Source organism: Pelophylax lessonae, assembly GCF_965119305.1.
Source record: "Pelophylax lessonae genome assembly, chromosome: 10".
NCBI lineage: Eukaryota > Metazoa > Chordata > Amphibia > Anura > Ranidae > Pelophylax > Pelophylax lessonae.
In genome coordinates, this window is record NC_138777.1 from 47,485,381 (window position 1) to 47,501,562 (window position 16,182).

Below are 16,182 nucleotides of genomic sequence, written 5' to 3' on the forward strand. Positions count from 1 at the left end.
AGCAAAACCACACCACATTTTGGTGTCACTAAAAAGGAATAGAACACAAACACACGTGCTGCGTTTTGCCAGCATTGCTGTGCAATTTGGATTGGAATTTGGGTGTGGAGGCGGGCGGAATCATAGGGATATTCTGTCCACAATCCCAAATTGCTACATGTTTACAGTCAGGGCCTAACAGGCTAACACAACAGCAATTATTGAAGACTCAGCACCCAGCACCTCAGCCAACAAACTTTGCCAGCAGTCCCCACAATCTCAGATACCTAGTTATAGAATGAATGAATGACAGGAAGAAATTCTGCACTGCAGTTTTAGCCTGAGGAGCACATAAGGGAAAGAGACACACACACATGCATTATCTCACAAAAGTAAGTACACCACTCACATTTTTTTAAATATTGCACCTCATGACAAAGAACTCTATGAGGATCTGAAAAAAAATATTGTTGATCTACATAAAGATGGCATAGGCTATAAGAAGATTGCCAAGACCCTGAAACTGAGCTGCAGCACGGTGGTCAAGACCATACAGCGATTTAACAGAACAGGTTCCACTCAGAACAGACCTCGCCTTGGTCGACCAAAGAAGTTGAGTGCACATGCTCAGAGTTATATCCAGGAGCTGTTTTTGGGAAATAGATGAATGAGTGCTGCCAGCATTGCTGCAGAGGTAGAAGGGGTGGGAGGTCAGCCTGTTAGTGCTCAGACTATATGCCGCACACTGCATTAAATTGGTCTGCATGGCTGTCATCCCAGAAGGAAGCCTCTTCTAAAGATGATGCACAAGAAAGCCCACAAACAGTTTGCTGAAGACAAGCAGACTAAGGACATGGATTACTGGAACCATGTCCTGTGGTCTGATGAGACCAAGATGAACTTTTTTGGTTCACATGGTGTCAAGCATGTGTGGCGGCAACCAGGTGAGGAGTACAAAGACAAGTGTGTCTTTCCTACAGTCAAGCATGGTGGTGGGTGTGTAATGGTCTTGAGTGCTGCAGACACTGGGGAGCTACAGATAATTGAGGGAACCATGAATGCCAACATGTTCTGTGGCATACGGAAGCAAAGCATGATACCCTTTCTTCAGAGACTGGGCCACACACACAGAGCAATATTTCAACATGATAATGACCCCAAACACACCTCCAAGATGACCACTGCCTTGCTAAAGAAGCTGAGGGTAAAGGTGATGGACTGGCCAAGCATGTCTCCAGACCTGAACCCTATTGAGAATCTGTGGGGCATCTTCAAAAGGAAGGTGGAGGAGCGCAAGGTCTCTAACAGCCACCAACTCTGTGATGTCATCATGGAAGAGTGGAAGAGGACTCCAGTGGCAACCTGTGAAGCTCTGGTGAACTCCATGCTCAAGAGGGTTAAGGCAGTGCTGGAAAATCATGGTGGCCACACAAAATATTGACACTTTGGACCCAATTTGGACATTCCCACTTAGAGGTGTACTCACTTTTGTTGCCAGCGGTTTAGACATTAATAGCTGTGTGTTGAGTTATTTTGAGGGGACAGCAAATTTACACTGTTATACAAGCTGTACACTCACTACTTTACATTGTAGCAAAGTGTAGTTTCTTCAGTGTTGTCACATGAAAAGATATAATAAAAAAATATTTACAAAAATGTGAGGGGTGCACTCACTTTTGTGAGATACTGTATATAAATCCAAAATTTGAAACTGTGCTTGAAAAACATCATTATTAAAACCACTAATTGGTGATATAAGCAGCGACTCTGCTCTGCTGTGAGATAATTAACACAGAATACATTCAAATATGTAACAAAACAGCCGCGCAAAAATAATAATGATAATAAAAATAATGTGATAATAATAATAATAATGTATGCGATGCATACTAGCACATTATGCCATTAACTTTCAGGGAGAAGATGTTTTGTGGTTTACTACCACTTTAAGCTAAGACCAGTAGGCCTAGCATCGCATGGAAAGGGTCAACAACTTCCTCAGCAGGACTACAAGGTAGCAGGCTAGTAGCATACATTTAAATAGGGATTAATAACCTTCAGGGCAGCATTGTAGTAGCACAGCACTCCATACAGATAAGGGCAAATCTCAGAATGTTCCCACTGTTATGTGAATGTGCAGATAGCACACACATGGGGAGAGAGAGCCTGTTCATTTGTAGATCGCCTTCCTTTTTTTCAGAGCCAATCTTTGTCATAAAATAGATAACACAAGAGCAAAGAAAAAAAAAACATCCTGCCCACTGTGCTTATATTCACAATGGCAGGATTGGCTTTTTTAAGAGATCATCAACCTTACACCTATTTTACACTTTAATGTTGAGACTGAGGTATGCATTGCAAGCATGAAATAAGAGGAGGATAACAATAGATATTATGAAAGAGTTTAAAAAAACAGAAGAAAAAACTGAACTCCAACTGTTCTAGCAGCACAGCACAGCAGCACTTCAGAGAAAATTGAGATCATCCTTCCACGTGGTACTGGCAAGCAGGCAGGCAGGCTTAGCTGAGCTAACAGCATTTAGACTCCGGCTCAGGCAGCTCCTTCCCCAAGCCACAGCCAAAGGTCAAAGGCGGGAAGTGGCAGCTCGAAGAGAGGAGGAGCCGATCATATGTGTCAGTGGGCGGGATAGGCTGCCCGCTCCCTCTCGCTCTGCTCTCAGTGCTGCTATCCTCCTGGAAGCTTCTGTAACTGGCTGGACAAGTCAAGACATGTCTTTGGAGTCTCAGTCTGGACAAGAGAGGAGGTGTGGAGGTGGAGCAGACAGACGAGAGCACTCTCAGCCAGAGCCTCCCTCATCCCAAGCCAAGCCTACAGCCCAGGCAGCGCTCCAGGTGGTCAGGTGGGGAAACAGCAGGCAGCAGCATTAAAATAACAATAAAAAAGAAAAGAGAAGGTGCCTGGCCCTTTAAATAAAAGATTGTTGAACCTGCTGCCCTTTTAATTGTAATAAAACAATAAATAGGTATATATCATAGGTAAAAAGGCGCTGGTAATCTTAATATATCACGTGTTATAAAAATTAATAAGTGATTTAAAGTGTAATATATGTGATTAAAAATTGCTACAAATATATATATGATCTACTATTGGTGCAATTAGCAAAGAAAAGTGCATACCAGTGCAATTTCAATTTAGAAGTGTTTGTGCTTCTCAAAGTAAATTAATCCACAAAGGTGTGGATCAGTGAACCAATAAATAGATATATAAAGAATTCCATACAAAAATCACATAAGAATATATAAAAATATAAATATATAAATGTGCTCCAAGTAGTGTTTAAAAGTCCAGGCAATAGCATGCAATCAAAATTGTGCTTGGTGGATTCTTATTAATCCCTTCACAGTGCTCCAGGTGCTGGGATGTGACAACCGTCAATTAAGAAGTGCTTGTGCTTCTCAAAGTAAATTAATCCACAAAGATGTGGATCAGTGAACCAATAAATAAATATATAAAGAATTCCATACAAAAATCACATAAGAATATATAAAAAAATCACATAAGAATATATAAAAAAGTATAAATATATAAATGTGCTCCAAGTAGTGTTTAAAAGTCCAAGCAATAGCATGCAATCAAAATTGTGCTTGGTGAATTCTTATTAATCCCTTCACAGTGCTCCAGGTGCTGGGATGTGACAACCGTGGCCTCTTACCAGCTAGCAGCAGGTCACAAGGACCCCCAACGCCTGTGATCCCTTTATTGGGTGGATCAAACCTCTCCTCGATTGCTTGGATCTCTGGCTCCTATATTACTCGAGTTGGACCATGTAGTCCCCCCATACACATAAAGATATAGAAGAACAAATAGCCTCCAATAGTGAAATACTGTTTTATTCTCCAAAAAACATACACTATAAGGTGACAATTAGCCTCTTACTATTTGTTGTGCCCTCCTGGCACTGGGCAATTCGGCAGTACAAAATCGTTTTTTTGGGTCTTAGGAAGATATTCTCCGGGGATCTGCAGCACCCTGTATCTCCTTTCCCCCTTCTTTGTATTGCGGCAGTGGATGTGTATCCCAGCCTCTGTTCCGAATGCCTCTGTGTGTTACTTCCGGGTTAGCATTGACCACAATGCATTTCGCTTAACGAGCGTCCTCAGGCAGTCTGAGGACGCTCGTTAAGCGAAATGCATTGTGGTCAATGCTAACCCGGAAGTAACACACAGAGGGATTCGGAACAGAGGCTGGGATACACATCCACTGCCGCAATACAAAGAAGGGGGAAAGGAGATACAGGGTGCTGCAGATCCCCGGAGAATATCTTCCTAAGACCCAAAAAAACGATTTTGTACTGCCGAATTGCCCAGTGCCAGGAGGGCACAACAAATAGTAAGAGGCTAATTGTCACCTTATAGTGTATGTTTTTTGGAGAATAAAACAGTATTTCACTATTGGAGGCTATTTGTTCTTCTATATCTTTATGTGTATGGGGGGACTACATGGTCCAACTCGAGTAATATAGGAGCCAGAGATCCAAGCAATCGAGGAGAGGTTTGATCCACCCAATAAAGGGATCACAGGTGTTGGGGGTCCTTGTGACCTGCTGCTAGCTGGTAAGAGGCCACAGTTGTCACATCCCAGCACCTGGAGCACTGTGAAGGGATTAATAAGAATTCACCAAGCACAATTTTGATTGCATGCTATTGCTTGGACTTTTAAACCCTACTTGGAGCACATTTATATATTTATACTTTTTTATATATTCTTATGTGATTTTTTTATATATCCTTATGTGATTTTTGTATGGAATTCTTTATATATTTATTTATTGGTTCACTGATCCACATCTTTGTGGATTAATTTACTTTGAGAAGCACAAGCACTTCTTAATTGACGGTTGTCACATCCCAGCACCTGGAGCACTGTGAAGGGATTAATAAGAATCCACCAAGCAAAATTGTGATTGCATGCTATTGCCTGGACTTTTAAACACTACTTGGAGCACATTTATATATTTATATTTTTATATATTCTTATGTGATTTTTGTATGGAATTCTTTATATATCTATTTATTGGTTCACTGATCCACACCTTTGTGGATTAATTTACTTTGAGAAGCACAAACACTTCTGAATTGAAATTGCACTGGTATGCACTTTTCTTTGCTAATTGCACCAATAGTAGATCATATATATATTTGTAGCAATTTTTAATCACATATATTACACTTTAAATCACTTATTAATTTTTATAACACGTGATATATTAAGATTACCAGCGCCTTTTTACCTATGATATATACCTATTAAAATAACAATGCATTAGAGTCTAGTGCGGCGCAAAAAAAAAATGTTTTTGTTTTTTATATATATATTGTGCACTGATGCTCTGGGGGGGAGGGGTTCAATCCCCCCTAACCCTCCCCCCCCCCCCTTATCTGCATCGCTGTGTATATACTGTATTTTTGAATTGACTGTATTAGTTCTGTATTACAGAACATAAGTGAAAATACACCATTTAGAGGAAGTTAAAATATTTTAAAGATATAATCTGTTATAAATAATCAGAAACATGGCTTTTATAGAGCTTCTCTATTATGGTAATAAGTGGTTAGCACTTCTGCCTGGAAGCCTTAGGGTTGTCAGTTCAAATCTTAACTATAGCACTACCTGCCTGGAGTTTGCATTTTCTCCATGGGCCTGTGTGAGTTTCCGTCGGGTACTCCGGTTTCCTCCCACACACCAAAGACATGCTGGTAGGTTAATTGGCTCCTGTCTAAATTGGCACTAGTATGTGTACGTATGAATGTGAGTTAGGGACCTTAGATTGTAAGCTCATTGAAGGCAGGAACTGATGTGAATGTACAATATATATGTAAAGCCCAGGCTTTTTTTTTTAAACAGGAACGCAATTCTGGCACCTCCAGCACTGACTGTATGTAATTGCAATGGCTGCTGAGGTCTCCTGGAAGGTCTACTGATGCTGGCTGCTGGGGATCTATTGTTGCTGATTGGTCAGTGGTTGCTAGGGGGGATCTACTTTTGAGGGAGTGGGGTCTGTTGTTGAGTGAGGGATCTATTGTTGCTAGATGCTGGAGGGCCTATTGGATTTGGCAATGGAAGACTGCTCCTTACATTGGTGGTCAGTGGGAAGAATGTTCCTTACTTTGGTGGTCAATGGAAGACTGCTCCTTACATTGGTGGTCAGTGGGAAGAATGTTCCTTACTTTGGTGGTCAATGGAAGACTGCTCCTTACATTGGTGGTCAGTGGGAAGAATGTTCATTACTTTGGTGGTCAATGGAAGACTGCTCCTTACATTGGGGGTCAGTGGGAAGAATGTTCATTACTTTGGTGGTCAATGGAAGACTGCTCCTTACATTGGTGGTCAGTGGGAAGAATGTTCCTTACTTTGGTGGTCAATGGAAGACTGCTCCTTACATTGGCGGTCAGTGGGAAGAATGTTCCTCACAGTGATTGTAAAGTCTCATTTTTTTTTTTTCTATTTAGGAATGGGTTCACACCCAAATCAGATGTGACTCACAGCAGGGCTCCTGTTCTCCATTTCAGGGACGAATTAGGCCTGCATTTCTGCCAGAATTCGGACCTGAAACAAAGCCACAAGACACACAGGACCCCTGTGCAATTCGCTCCACAGCCGCATGGAGCTGTGTGAACTGGCTTCATTGAGAGCCAGGCACACTCTACTTTTATGTGAATTGTATGCGGGGAAATCCACATCCAATTCGCACTAGTGTGAACCCAGACTAAAATAACAAACATGTTATACTTTCCTGCTCTGTGCAGTGGTTTGCACATGGCAGCCAGGATCCTCCTCTTTTCAGTTCCCTGGCTGGAGCTCCTGGCCCCTTCCTCCTGTTGAGTGCCCCCACAGCAAGTAGCTTGGTATGGGGGCACCCCAAGCTGAGCTGCAGCCTCCGTGTATCCATTCAGACACGGCGCTGCAGTTCGGCCCCTCCCTCTCTCTCTCCTGCTTGGCTAACTGAGTTTGATTGACAGCAGCAGGAGCCAATGGCACCACTGCTGTGTCCCAGCCAATCAGAAGGGAGAGTATTGGATCGCTGAGGCACTAGTGGCCAATGCTGGATAGAGACGGGACTCAGGTAGGTATTAGGGTGGCTGAGAGGGGCTACTGCACACAGTAGGCTTTTTATCCTAAAGCATTATAAGCATTAAGATAAAAAAACCTTCTGACTTTACAACTCCTTTAAATTGGTGGTCAGTAAGAAGAATGTTTTTTAAATTTGGGGTCAGTGGAGAGAACGCCCTCCTTATAAATAGCTAGAAAGATAACATGGGGATTTAGTAAAATTGGAGCACACAGAATCTGGTACAGCTATGTATTGTAAATAGAGATGGGCTCGGGCGTGTTCGAGTTCCCATGTGCCTGATCCCACCAGGAAGCCGACAATACACTCCGCTAATCACAGATCGGGAAATGTCCTAGCGCAGGGATTCCCAAACTATGGCCCTGCAGCTGTTGCAGAAAAACTACACATCCCATGAGGCATTGTAAAACTCTGACATTCACATACATGACTAGGCATGATGGGAATTGTAGTTCCTGAACAACTGTATGGCCGTAGTTTGGGAATCCCTGTCCTAGCAGGATGAGGCATATGGGAACTAAAACACGCCTGAGCCCATCTCTAATTGTAATCAATCAGCTTCCAGGTTTTATTGTCAAAGCCTAATTGATCAAGCTGTTCAAGTTAGAAGCTGATTGGTTACTATGCACAGCTGCACCAGATTAGTGCACTCCCTCACCTTGTAGAACAACCCATTTGGTATAAAATAGATTTTAAAGGCAAAATGTTTGTGTATGGATAAAAATTTTTTTTATCCAATTGAAGATCATGCCTTTTTTTGACACTCTATGTTTACAAGTGAAAATCAGTATTTTTTGCTAGATATTTACGTAGAACCCCCAAACATTATATATATTTTTTCAACAGGGGCCCTGGAAAATAAAATGGCGGTCGTTGCAAATTTTTATGTTGTGCTGTTTTATGCGCAGCAGTTTTTTTCAAATGCAATTTAGAAAAAAAATACACTTTAATGAATTAAAGGAAAACAAAACACAATATATATCCACAATTTCTTGAAAATATAAAAGATGATGTTACGCCGAGGAAATAGATACCTAACGTGTCATGCTTTAAAATTGTGCACGCTCGTGGAATGGCACCAAACTACAGTATTTTAAAATCTCCATCGGCGACATTTTAAAAATTTCTACAGGCTACAAGTTTGGAGTTACAGAGGAGGTCTAGGGCTAGAATTATTGCTCTGGCTCAGACATTTTCGGCAATACCGAAAATCTCTGATGTGAACATCGTTTACATATATGTGGGCATGACATACGTATGCATTCACCACTGCGTATGAGCACGGGGGGACAAGGGTGCTTAAAAAAAAAAAAAATTTATAATTATTTATTTTATTATATATTTTTTTTTACACTGTCCCTCAAAAAAATGAGATCACTTCTATTGCTATCGCAAGAAGTGTAAACATTCCTTGTGATAACAATACAGCATGACAGGCCCTCTTTATGAAGAGATCTGGGAATCTATAAGACCCCACATCCCGCATTCGATTAAAAAAAAAAAAAAAAATATTGATCTAACGCTTAGGAAAAAAAAAGGCCTTGTTTACATTGAGCGGAAACCGGAAGTGACGTCATGACATCATTACGGGCCTCCTAGGCCATAGAGATGAGTGGAGGCCATTTTTCCCCTGTGACCAGCTGCTGCCAGCATCCGATCAGTTCCCGGGGCTACCGATTATCTAGGTAAGCACGGGAACCACTGGAAAACGGGCCCCCCTCCTGCTTCTACTTCTAAAAGGGTTCAATCAGCGAATTCACCGCTCGAATCACTTTTATTAGAAAGACGAGCGCCTGAGGGAAAAATTAATACCGGGGTTATAGCATCTAGCTGCAACCATAATCCTGGAATTAAACGTCAGCCAGTGGTTATAAGTGATCACATAATCTTTGCTCTCAGCTGCAAGAGTGGCTAGGAGAGGTGGGGGTGGAGAAAAAGCAGTACATCGATCTTCCCAGTGAATGGCTGTACAGGGGTGAGAGGGGGGGATGTTAGTACAAGAAGACAGGCAGGCTGAGCTCCCAGCACAGCTAGAAAGCTGACTACATTGGGATGGATGTGCTCCCATGCCTAGTGTCAGTTTGAAATAGAAAAGCAGGAAGATTGGCAAGATCACCAGGTGTTTTGTACAAAGAAAGCGATGCAAAGAGAATAGGATACTTTTTAACACAAGTACATGGTACAACCGGGTCCGCTGATAAGGCAGTACAGCCAGCCTTTCTGTACTGGGTCCAGGCCCCATCAGTTTAAAAGCAGGGCCCAGCACCTGCTAAGTAGGAAGGCCGACTGTACTGTCTTACTGCAGACACCGATCCTCTTCTGCTTCCCTCTCCCCCCACATCGCTGCCACCTTATCCTCCTCTTTCTCCCTCCGGCTGCACTGCAGGGGGATTGGTTCTAGTAAATGCGTTGCTTCCATCTGCTGTCCAGGCCCTTTTTGTGCCTCTTTCCCTCCTCTCCTCTCCCGCCGGCAGTTGCTGCAGGCACACAGATGGTTGTTTCAAAATAGAGAGAGAGGGAAGGGGGCTGGTAAATATGTCATTTTCTGGCCCCTTCCGTTCCTGAATGAACACAGTGAGCAATCGGTACCAATCACTCCTGTGTCCATTCATCACTGAAGCCTAGTAAACTGTTTTTACTATGCTTCAGTTTGTGAATCAGCAGGAAGCCTCAGAGCGCTTCCTATTAATTCGTCTGTGCAACCGAGGTTGCAGAGAAAAAGACTGATAAATCTATTTCGTCAGTCACTTTGGGCCAAGTGAGGGCTTGTCAGGTAGGCTGTATGGGGCCCTGTGATTTCTAACAGCAGCCCTGGGTATAACAGGCACATATCAGTAACATGAAATGTTGGGGTAACATATTCTTTAAGGAACCCCTAGCACCTCTGGGGGACCTCTAGGGTTCCTCTGAACCTTGATTGAGAAAGGTTGTTTGAAAGATTTCTACAAAGCTTGCTGAAAGCTCATGAAATACTTAGTAAAAGCTTGCTGTACACACTGCTCTTATACAAGCTGAGGCCCGTGTGAACAAGGTTTGCAAAGAACTGTATGCAGGGCCATCTTACCGAATAGGCAGGCTGGGCAGTTGCAGCTGCCCCTGGGCTCCAGTAGCCCGGGGGGCCCCATCTGCCCAGTGACCCAGCCCCAGCCAAGCATTAGTCCCAATTCCTGTGTGCATCCCGCCGCCGAACTTAGCAGGTGGCAATCGCCTGTCGGCCCTGTGTTACTGTCAGGCCACTTGGGCCATGGAGAGGGAGCCCACAACTGCAGGAATGCCTGTCTGCCTCCATGGGAACAGGCACACACAGGACAGTCGAGTCTGACTCCTTTCCGTGTGTGTCTTCCCACACCCAGCCGCCGAACTTGGAAGTTGTCATTAGCCTGGCACTGCTGTACCAATAAATATCGCCTTATCGATAATTAGCATTTTTACTCTCGTGGGTGATTGTGTAGGCGGGGCCCCAGGGCACTGCTTTGCCCAGGAGCCTATAATGCTCCTAAGATGCCACTGACTGTATGATCAGTGCTTCTGTCTGTATAGTCCAATAAACCCTAAAAGCAGCACGCAGGAGGGCTGCTATGGGTCCCTCCCAGGATGTCCTGAGCATAGCCATAAGCAGACAGAACTCATTGGTTTACAGCACAAATGCAGGCAGAGCACAAGCCTATTTATCATTCACACACAGCTGTAACATGAACATATCCATGGCATGGAGCTTAACCACCTGCCCTCTGGGCACTTCCATTCACTTTCTGACCAGGACTATTTTCAGCTTACAGTGCTGTCACACTTTGAATGACAATTGCGTGGTCATGCAACACTTTACCCATATGAAATTTTTATCATTTTTTGAGACAGAGATTTCTTTTGGTGCTATTTATTCACCACTGGATTTTCTATTTTTTGCTAAACAAACAAAAAATGTATTGATTTTTTTTTTTTTTATGCCAAGAAGGAAATTCTCTGTAAATGCTCCTCCCCCACTCCTCCTGCTTTGTCATCCTGAAAAGCAATAATGGATGATGCGTTGCCTCTTTACAAACTGACGTACATTGTAGTGGTTGCCCCTGGAAATTCTACAAGGTTTGGCATCCATTGACCTCCCAGTAAAGTGGGTTGGATGTGTCCCCCTCCCTCCCCTTGACAAGTGGGCCGTGGTGTTTTCTAACCCTCCAGCCCCTCCCTCCCCCCACCCCCCTTGTCTCTTCCCCCACTTTTTTTACACACTCTACTTTGGGATGTTGTACGTTATGTTACAATGTGAATGTTGGTCCTATAGGACTGTAGTGCAGTTTAAATTTTATTTGTCTCTCTGAGCTATGACTGGATATTTTTTGGATTCTGTCTATTTGTTCTTTTTCTTTCATGTATGCTATATTTCTAATCATTTTATAATACAATCCTGATTGTTGAAAAAAAAGTTAGTTTCTGTTATCAAATTTAGTAAATAAGTAATTTTTCTTCTTCACTGACATGCGCTGATAAGGTGCACTAATGGGTACTGATGAGGCGGTACTTATGGGCATTGATGGGGCAGCACTGATGAGGCAGCACTGATGAAGCGGCACTAATGCGGTTGCGCTGATGAGGCGGCAATGATGAGACGGCATTGATGGGCAATGATAAGCTGCGTTAATGACCACTGATGGCCTCTAAGGAGGCAGCACTCATGAGGCGACACTGATAAGACTGCACTGATGAGGCAGCACTGATGAAACAACATTGATGGGCAATGATAAGTTGTATTAATGGCCACTGATGGTCACTAATGAGGAAGCACTGATGAGGCTGCACTGAGGAGGCTGCACTGATGAGGCAGCACTGATGAAACGACATTGATGCGCAATGATAAGTTGCATTATTGGCCACTGATGGTCACTAATGAGGAGGCATTGATGAGGCGGCACTGATGGGCACTTATAAGTGGCACTGATATGCTGCACTGATTGGATAAGATTAGGCTGCACTGATTATCAGTGTAAATGTCCCCTGTCACAGGATAGCCAGTTATTATGTTTCCTTTCCTCACACAGTGACAGCGCTGAGGAAACAAAAATGCAGATAACCAGCATTTGTTTACATGTGATGAGCTGTGATTGGACACAGTTGATCACATGGTAATGGGCTACTGTGATTGGCCCTTTACCTCTATCTGTGATCAACTGTGTCCAATGAAAACAGCGATCACAGAGCACTCCCAATGTGCACTCTGAGGGCACAAGGGGGCTGCGTTCTGGGAGGAAGTCAATAAACGTCATCCCAGAACTGGATGACAGCGCTGTAGCCGTCTTTCAGCTTTAGTCTGGTCAGAAAGTGGTTAAAAATCCATGAGACAAAATAACCAATCCACTTAAGCCCCGGAAGATTTTATCCCCTTCCTGACCAGGGCCTATTTTGCGATTCGGCCCTGCGTTGCTTTAACGGACAATTGTGCAGTCCTGCGACGCTGTACCTAAACGAATTTCACGTCCTTTTTTTTCCCACAAACAGAGCTTTCTTTTGGTGGTATTTGATCACCTGTGCGATTTTTTGATCATGCGCTACAAACAAAAAAATAGTGACAATTTTGCAAAAACAACAATATTTTTCACATTTTTTTATATGAAATTCCCCCCCAAAAAATGTAAAAATCTAATTTTTTTTTAACATTTTAGGCCAATTTGTTTTCTGCTAAATATGTTTGGTAAAAGAAAATCGCAAAAAGCGTATTTTGATTGGTTTGCGCAAAAGTTATTGCGTTTACTAACTAAGGGAAAGATTTTTGTCATTTTTGTTGTTTTTTTTTTTAACGAGTAATGGCGGCGATCTGCGATTTTTTTTTTTTGATTGGCTGTGGCTTGATGTGTAAGAACAGAGATCAACGGTCCTACATAGTAGATGATGAATATGTAAATAACCGCGCTACCCTATTATTTTCCTGTGACAATATAAAAATGAAAAGTGCCTGTGCAATTTTTTGACCAATGCTCATATAATAACTTGGTGGGATAAATAATAATTATAAATAAATAATATATTAATGTGAAATACCGTGATTCCTCTTAAAGTGCAACGTGCTGAATAGTAAATACATATAGTAAATTAACACTCAAATAAATAAATGTAAAAGTCCAATGCAATCAAGTCCAAAGGGTGAATACAAAAATTGTGCAAAAAACGTGCTCAAAACACTGCCGGTGTGGGGATGAAAGTGCTGCGTGCCGGTGATCCGAGTATAGGCGCGAGTATACCACCGTTTTTCATTTTTCCTACATAGTAGAACCGTATGATCTCCATTCTTACACAGGGGAGAATGACAGGTGGCTGTGTTTACATTAGCCGCCTGCCTTTCTCCTGCTCTAACGGAAGATCGCAACTGCCCAGTGGACATCGGGTCCGCCGGGCACACGCGCGGGGGGGTCCGTGAGCGAGCGGGAGCGCGCCTCTGGCGGCGTGCGCTCGCTCCCTAGAGCCTCACAGGCTAGCGACGTAGACCTACGTCACTTTGCCTGTGAGGGGCTGACCGCTCGCGTAAATAGTCGTGCGGCGGTCGGCAAGTGGTTAGCGGCATCAAAATTAACCAAACAGAATGCCTAATATTTTCATCATCACCGTCATAATCATCATGATCACCTTTATCACATATTTATAATATGAGAACTATTTATTTTAGTAAGCAGCAATTGCACAGCAAAGGGGTGCAGGCCCACCTAGAAGTACGTTTGAAAAGTTTTCTAAACTCTGATAAAACTTATAATAAAATAACTGTGCACATTCAGACTTTAGCATCTTGCAATATGCTAATGGATTTTATGATCAGTTTCCCTTGTTGCTGAAATTGCTCTTAATATTTTGGAGATTTGGCTCACTAGCTGTTTGCCCAGCCCTTTGTATGAGATGAATATATACTATGATATATACTTTTTTATCTGTTGCAAACAAGGAATGTTCTGCAGTGGCGTTATTTGTAAAGCATGTATTAATAGCATAGAAAGTAAAAGGAATATTCTACAAAAGAGGAACTGGGAGATTTCTGATGGTGCAAGCAAGTTTACAGGATGATGCATTCAGTTCCTGTTAGGAATATGGAAGTGTTTTTACTTTGACTCTTCTAAAATAATTCTAGACTTCAGGTAAACAAATTATTAAAGCTGATGTCCAGGCAGAATAATAAGACACTAATTATTGCTGCTATATATTCCTTAATTAATCATTATTTTACATTAATGCAGCCAGTGTAAGTTGATTTGGCAGGAGCATGTTACAGTCCTCTGTACAACAGCACTAAAGCCTTGTACACACAATGAGAATATCTGATGAGTGATTGTCCATTTTTTATTATTTTTTTGCATGCAAGTCCCATATCGAAAACGAATAGGTTAGTAAAGTTATGATAATTCTTATATGACAGAATACAGCTTCGGAAGTCATGTAATGTGTTGTATTGTATTGTAATGTATTCTTTCATTTCTGGGCATGTCAGGTCTTTGTCTTCCGTTTTTTTTTGCGGACGAATAGTAACTGTACTGATTGAATGAAAATCGATTGTTCTGGTATCGTTCGAGAACATTTTTCATGTGTGTCCCTTCAAATAATTTGGCATAACCTGTCATGATCAAAAGCTGCCCAGATAGTAAGGATAACTTGCCCCAAATTTGTGGCAGTGATGAATTGAAAGTCTGTTAAGTTGCTGACGAAGACCTCACTGTAATAAATTAAACCCAATTGAACATTTGGTTTAACCACTTAGTCATCTAGCAGAATGACGGTTGGAAAGTGGTTAAGTTATCCTGACTGGGCGTCATATGACGTTCAGCAGGATAAGCCGCTCGTGCTCCCGCGGGGGCACGCAGAACGGCGATCGGTGGTGCGGTGTGTCACTCTGACACACCGCATTTCCGACTCCGATCCCGGTAAAGAGCCTATGACGTAGGCTCTTTACCATGTGACCAGCTGTATCCAGTCACAGTAAATAGGAAGTGCCGTTGATCGGCTTTCCTCAGTTCGCACCTGACAGGTGCAAGTAGAGGAAAGCCGATCAGCGGCTCTCCTGACGGAGGGGGGGGGGGTCTGTGCTGGTAATCAGAGCATTGATGCATATCAGTGCAACCTATCGGTGACACATATCAGTGCCCATCAGTGCTGCATATCAGTGCAACCTTGAATAGGGACAGGTACCCCGCCTGGTAGGAACAGAACTACCGGCAGGGAAATGTTCCTGACGAGAAGGGAAAGCATAGGACTCTCAAATTTTCAGTTGGACATCTTCTTGCTCGGGCACGAGATGGCCAGGCCGCATTCTACCCCTCTCAACAGGTTCTGTCATTTCGGCAGTAATCCTGGGGAAAAATTAGGGTTCAATGTTAAACCTTCCTTTAAATCTTAAACTTCAGTGTTGAACTTTCCTTTAAATTTTGATATCAATGCTATTAAAATGATTATGTTTATCTTTAGAAAAAACAGAAGATGCCCCAGCACCTGCTCCAGAGGTCCCAGCACCTGCAACTGAGGCACCAGCACCGGAGGCACCTGCCCCAGCCCCAGAAGAAAAGACAGATGCTCCTCCTGCTGATGGTAACTATACCTGAATATTCAGGCCAGTGGTGCATTGCACCCTTACCCCTATTTTTTAACGATTTTTCAATTTGGTAACCTATTGCAACTAGTCGTGATGATTTATTGTTCTCAAAATGAAAGAAATCTAAAACTAGATTTCTGTGGATTACTACATTTGTTAGCCTTATTCCAACCAAAACCTTTTACCTTTACCTTGTCATAGAGAGAGGAGGAGTTATAAACACTACTGTGCAAGCATACAAGTTTGAAGGATTCACCCTTCACTTTCTGATGGTTGACCATTGTCTACAAGGGTCACATTCTTCTGTAACCTACCACAAACAAAAAACAACTTTCAATCGTGGATTTTTATCAAACATTTTAAAACAGCTGTCTCTGCCCAAGATGCCTTAGGCCAGCCATAGGCAGTTCCAACCAGCCGAGATTTGAACCACATGTGGGCAAGCTGAATGTACCAAGTTGAATGTACCAGGGAAGGCCTTACTGCTTTTATTGTTTAAATTAAATGGGTCAAAATAAAAAAAAAAAAAGGCAAAATAGAAAAAAATGCAAGGCA

General features: G+C 42.6%; 1 protein-coding gene across 1 annotated transcript in view; it reads left to right on the forward strand.

Annotated features, from left to right (window-relative positions):
- MYBPC3 (myosin binding protein C3) overlaps nucleotides 1–16,182 on the forward strand; it is a 201,763-nt gene that overhangs the window by 43,842 nt on the left and 141,739 nt on the right. Inside the window, exon 3 of the mRNA XM_082271091.1 lies at nucleotides 15,504–15,623. Within this exon, the coding sequence (XP_082127217.1) occupies nucleotides 15,504–15,623 (120 nt within the window). The remainder of the gene's footprint in view (nucleotides 1–15,503; nucleotides 15,624–16,182) is intronic.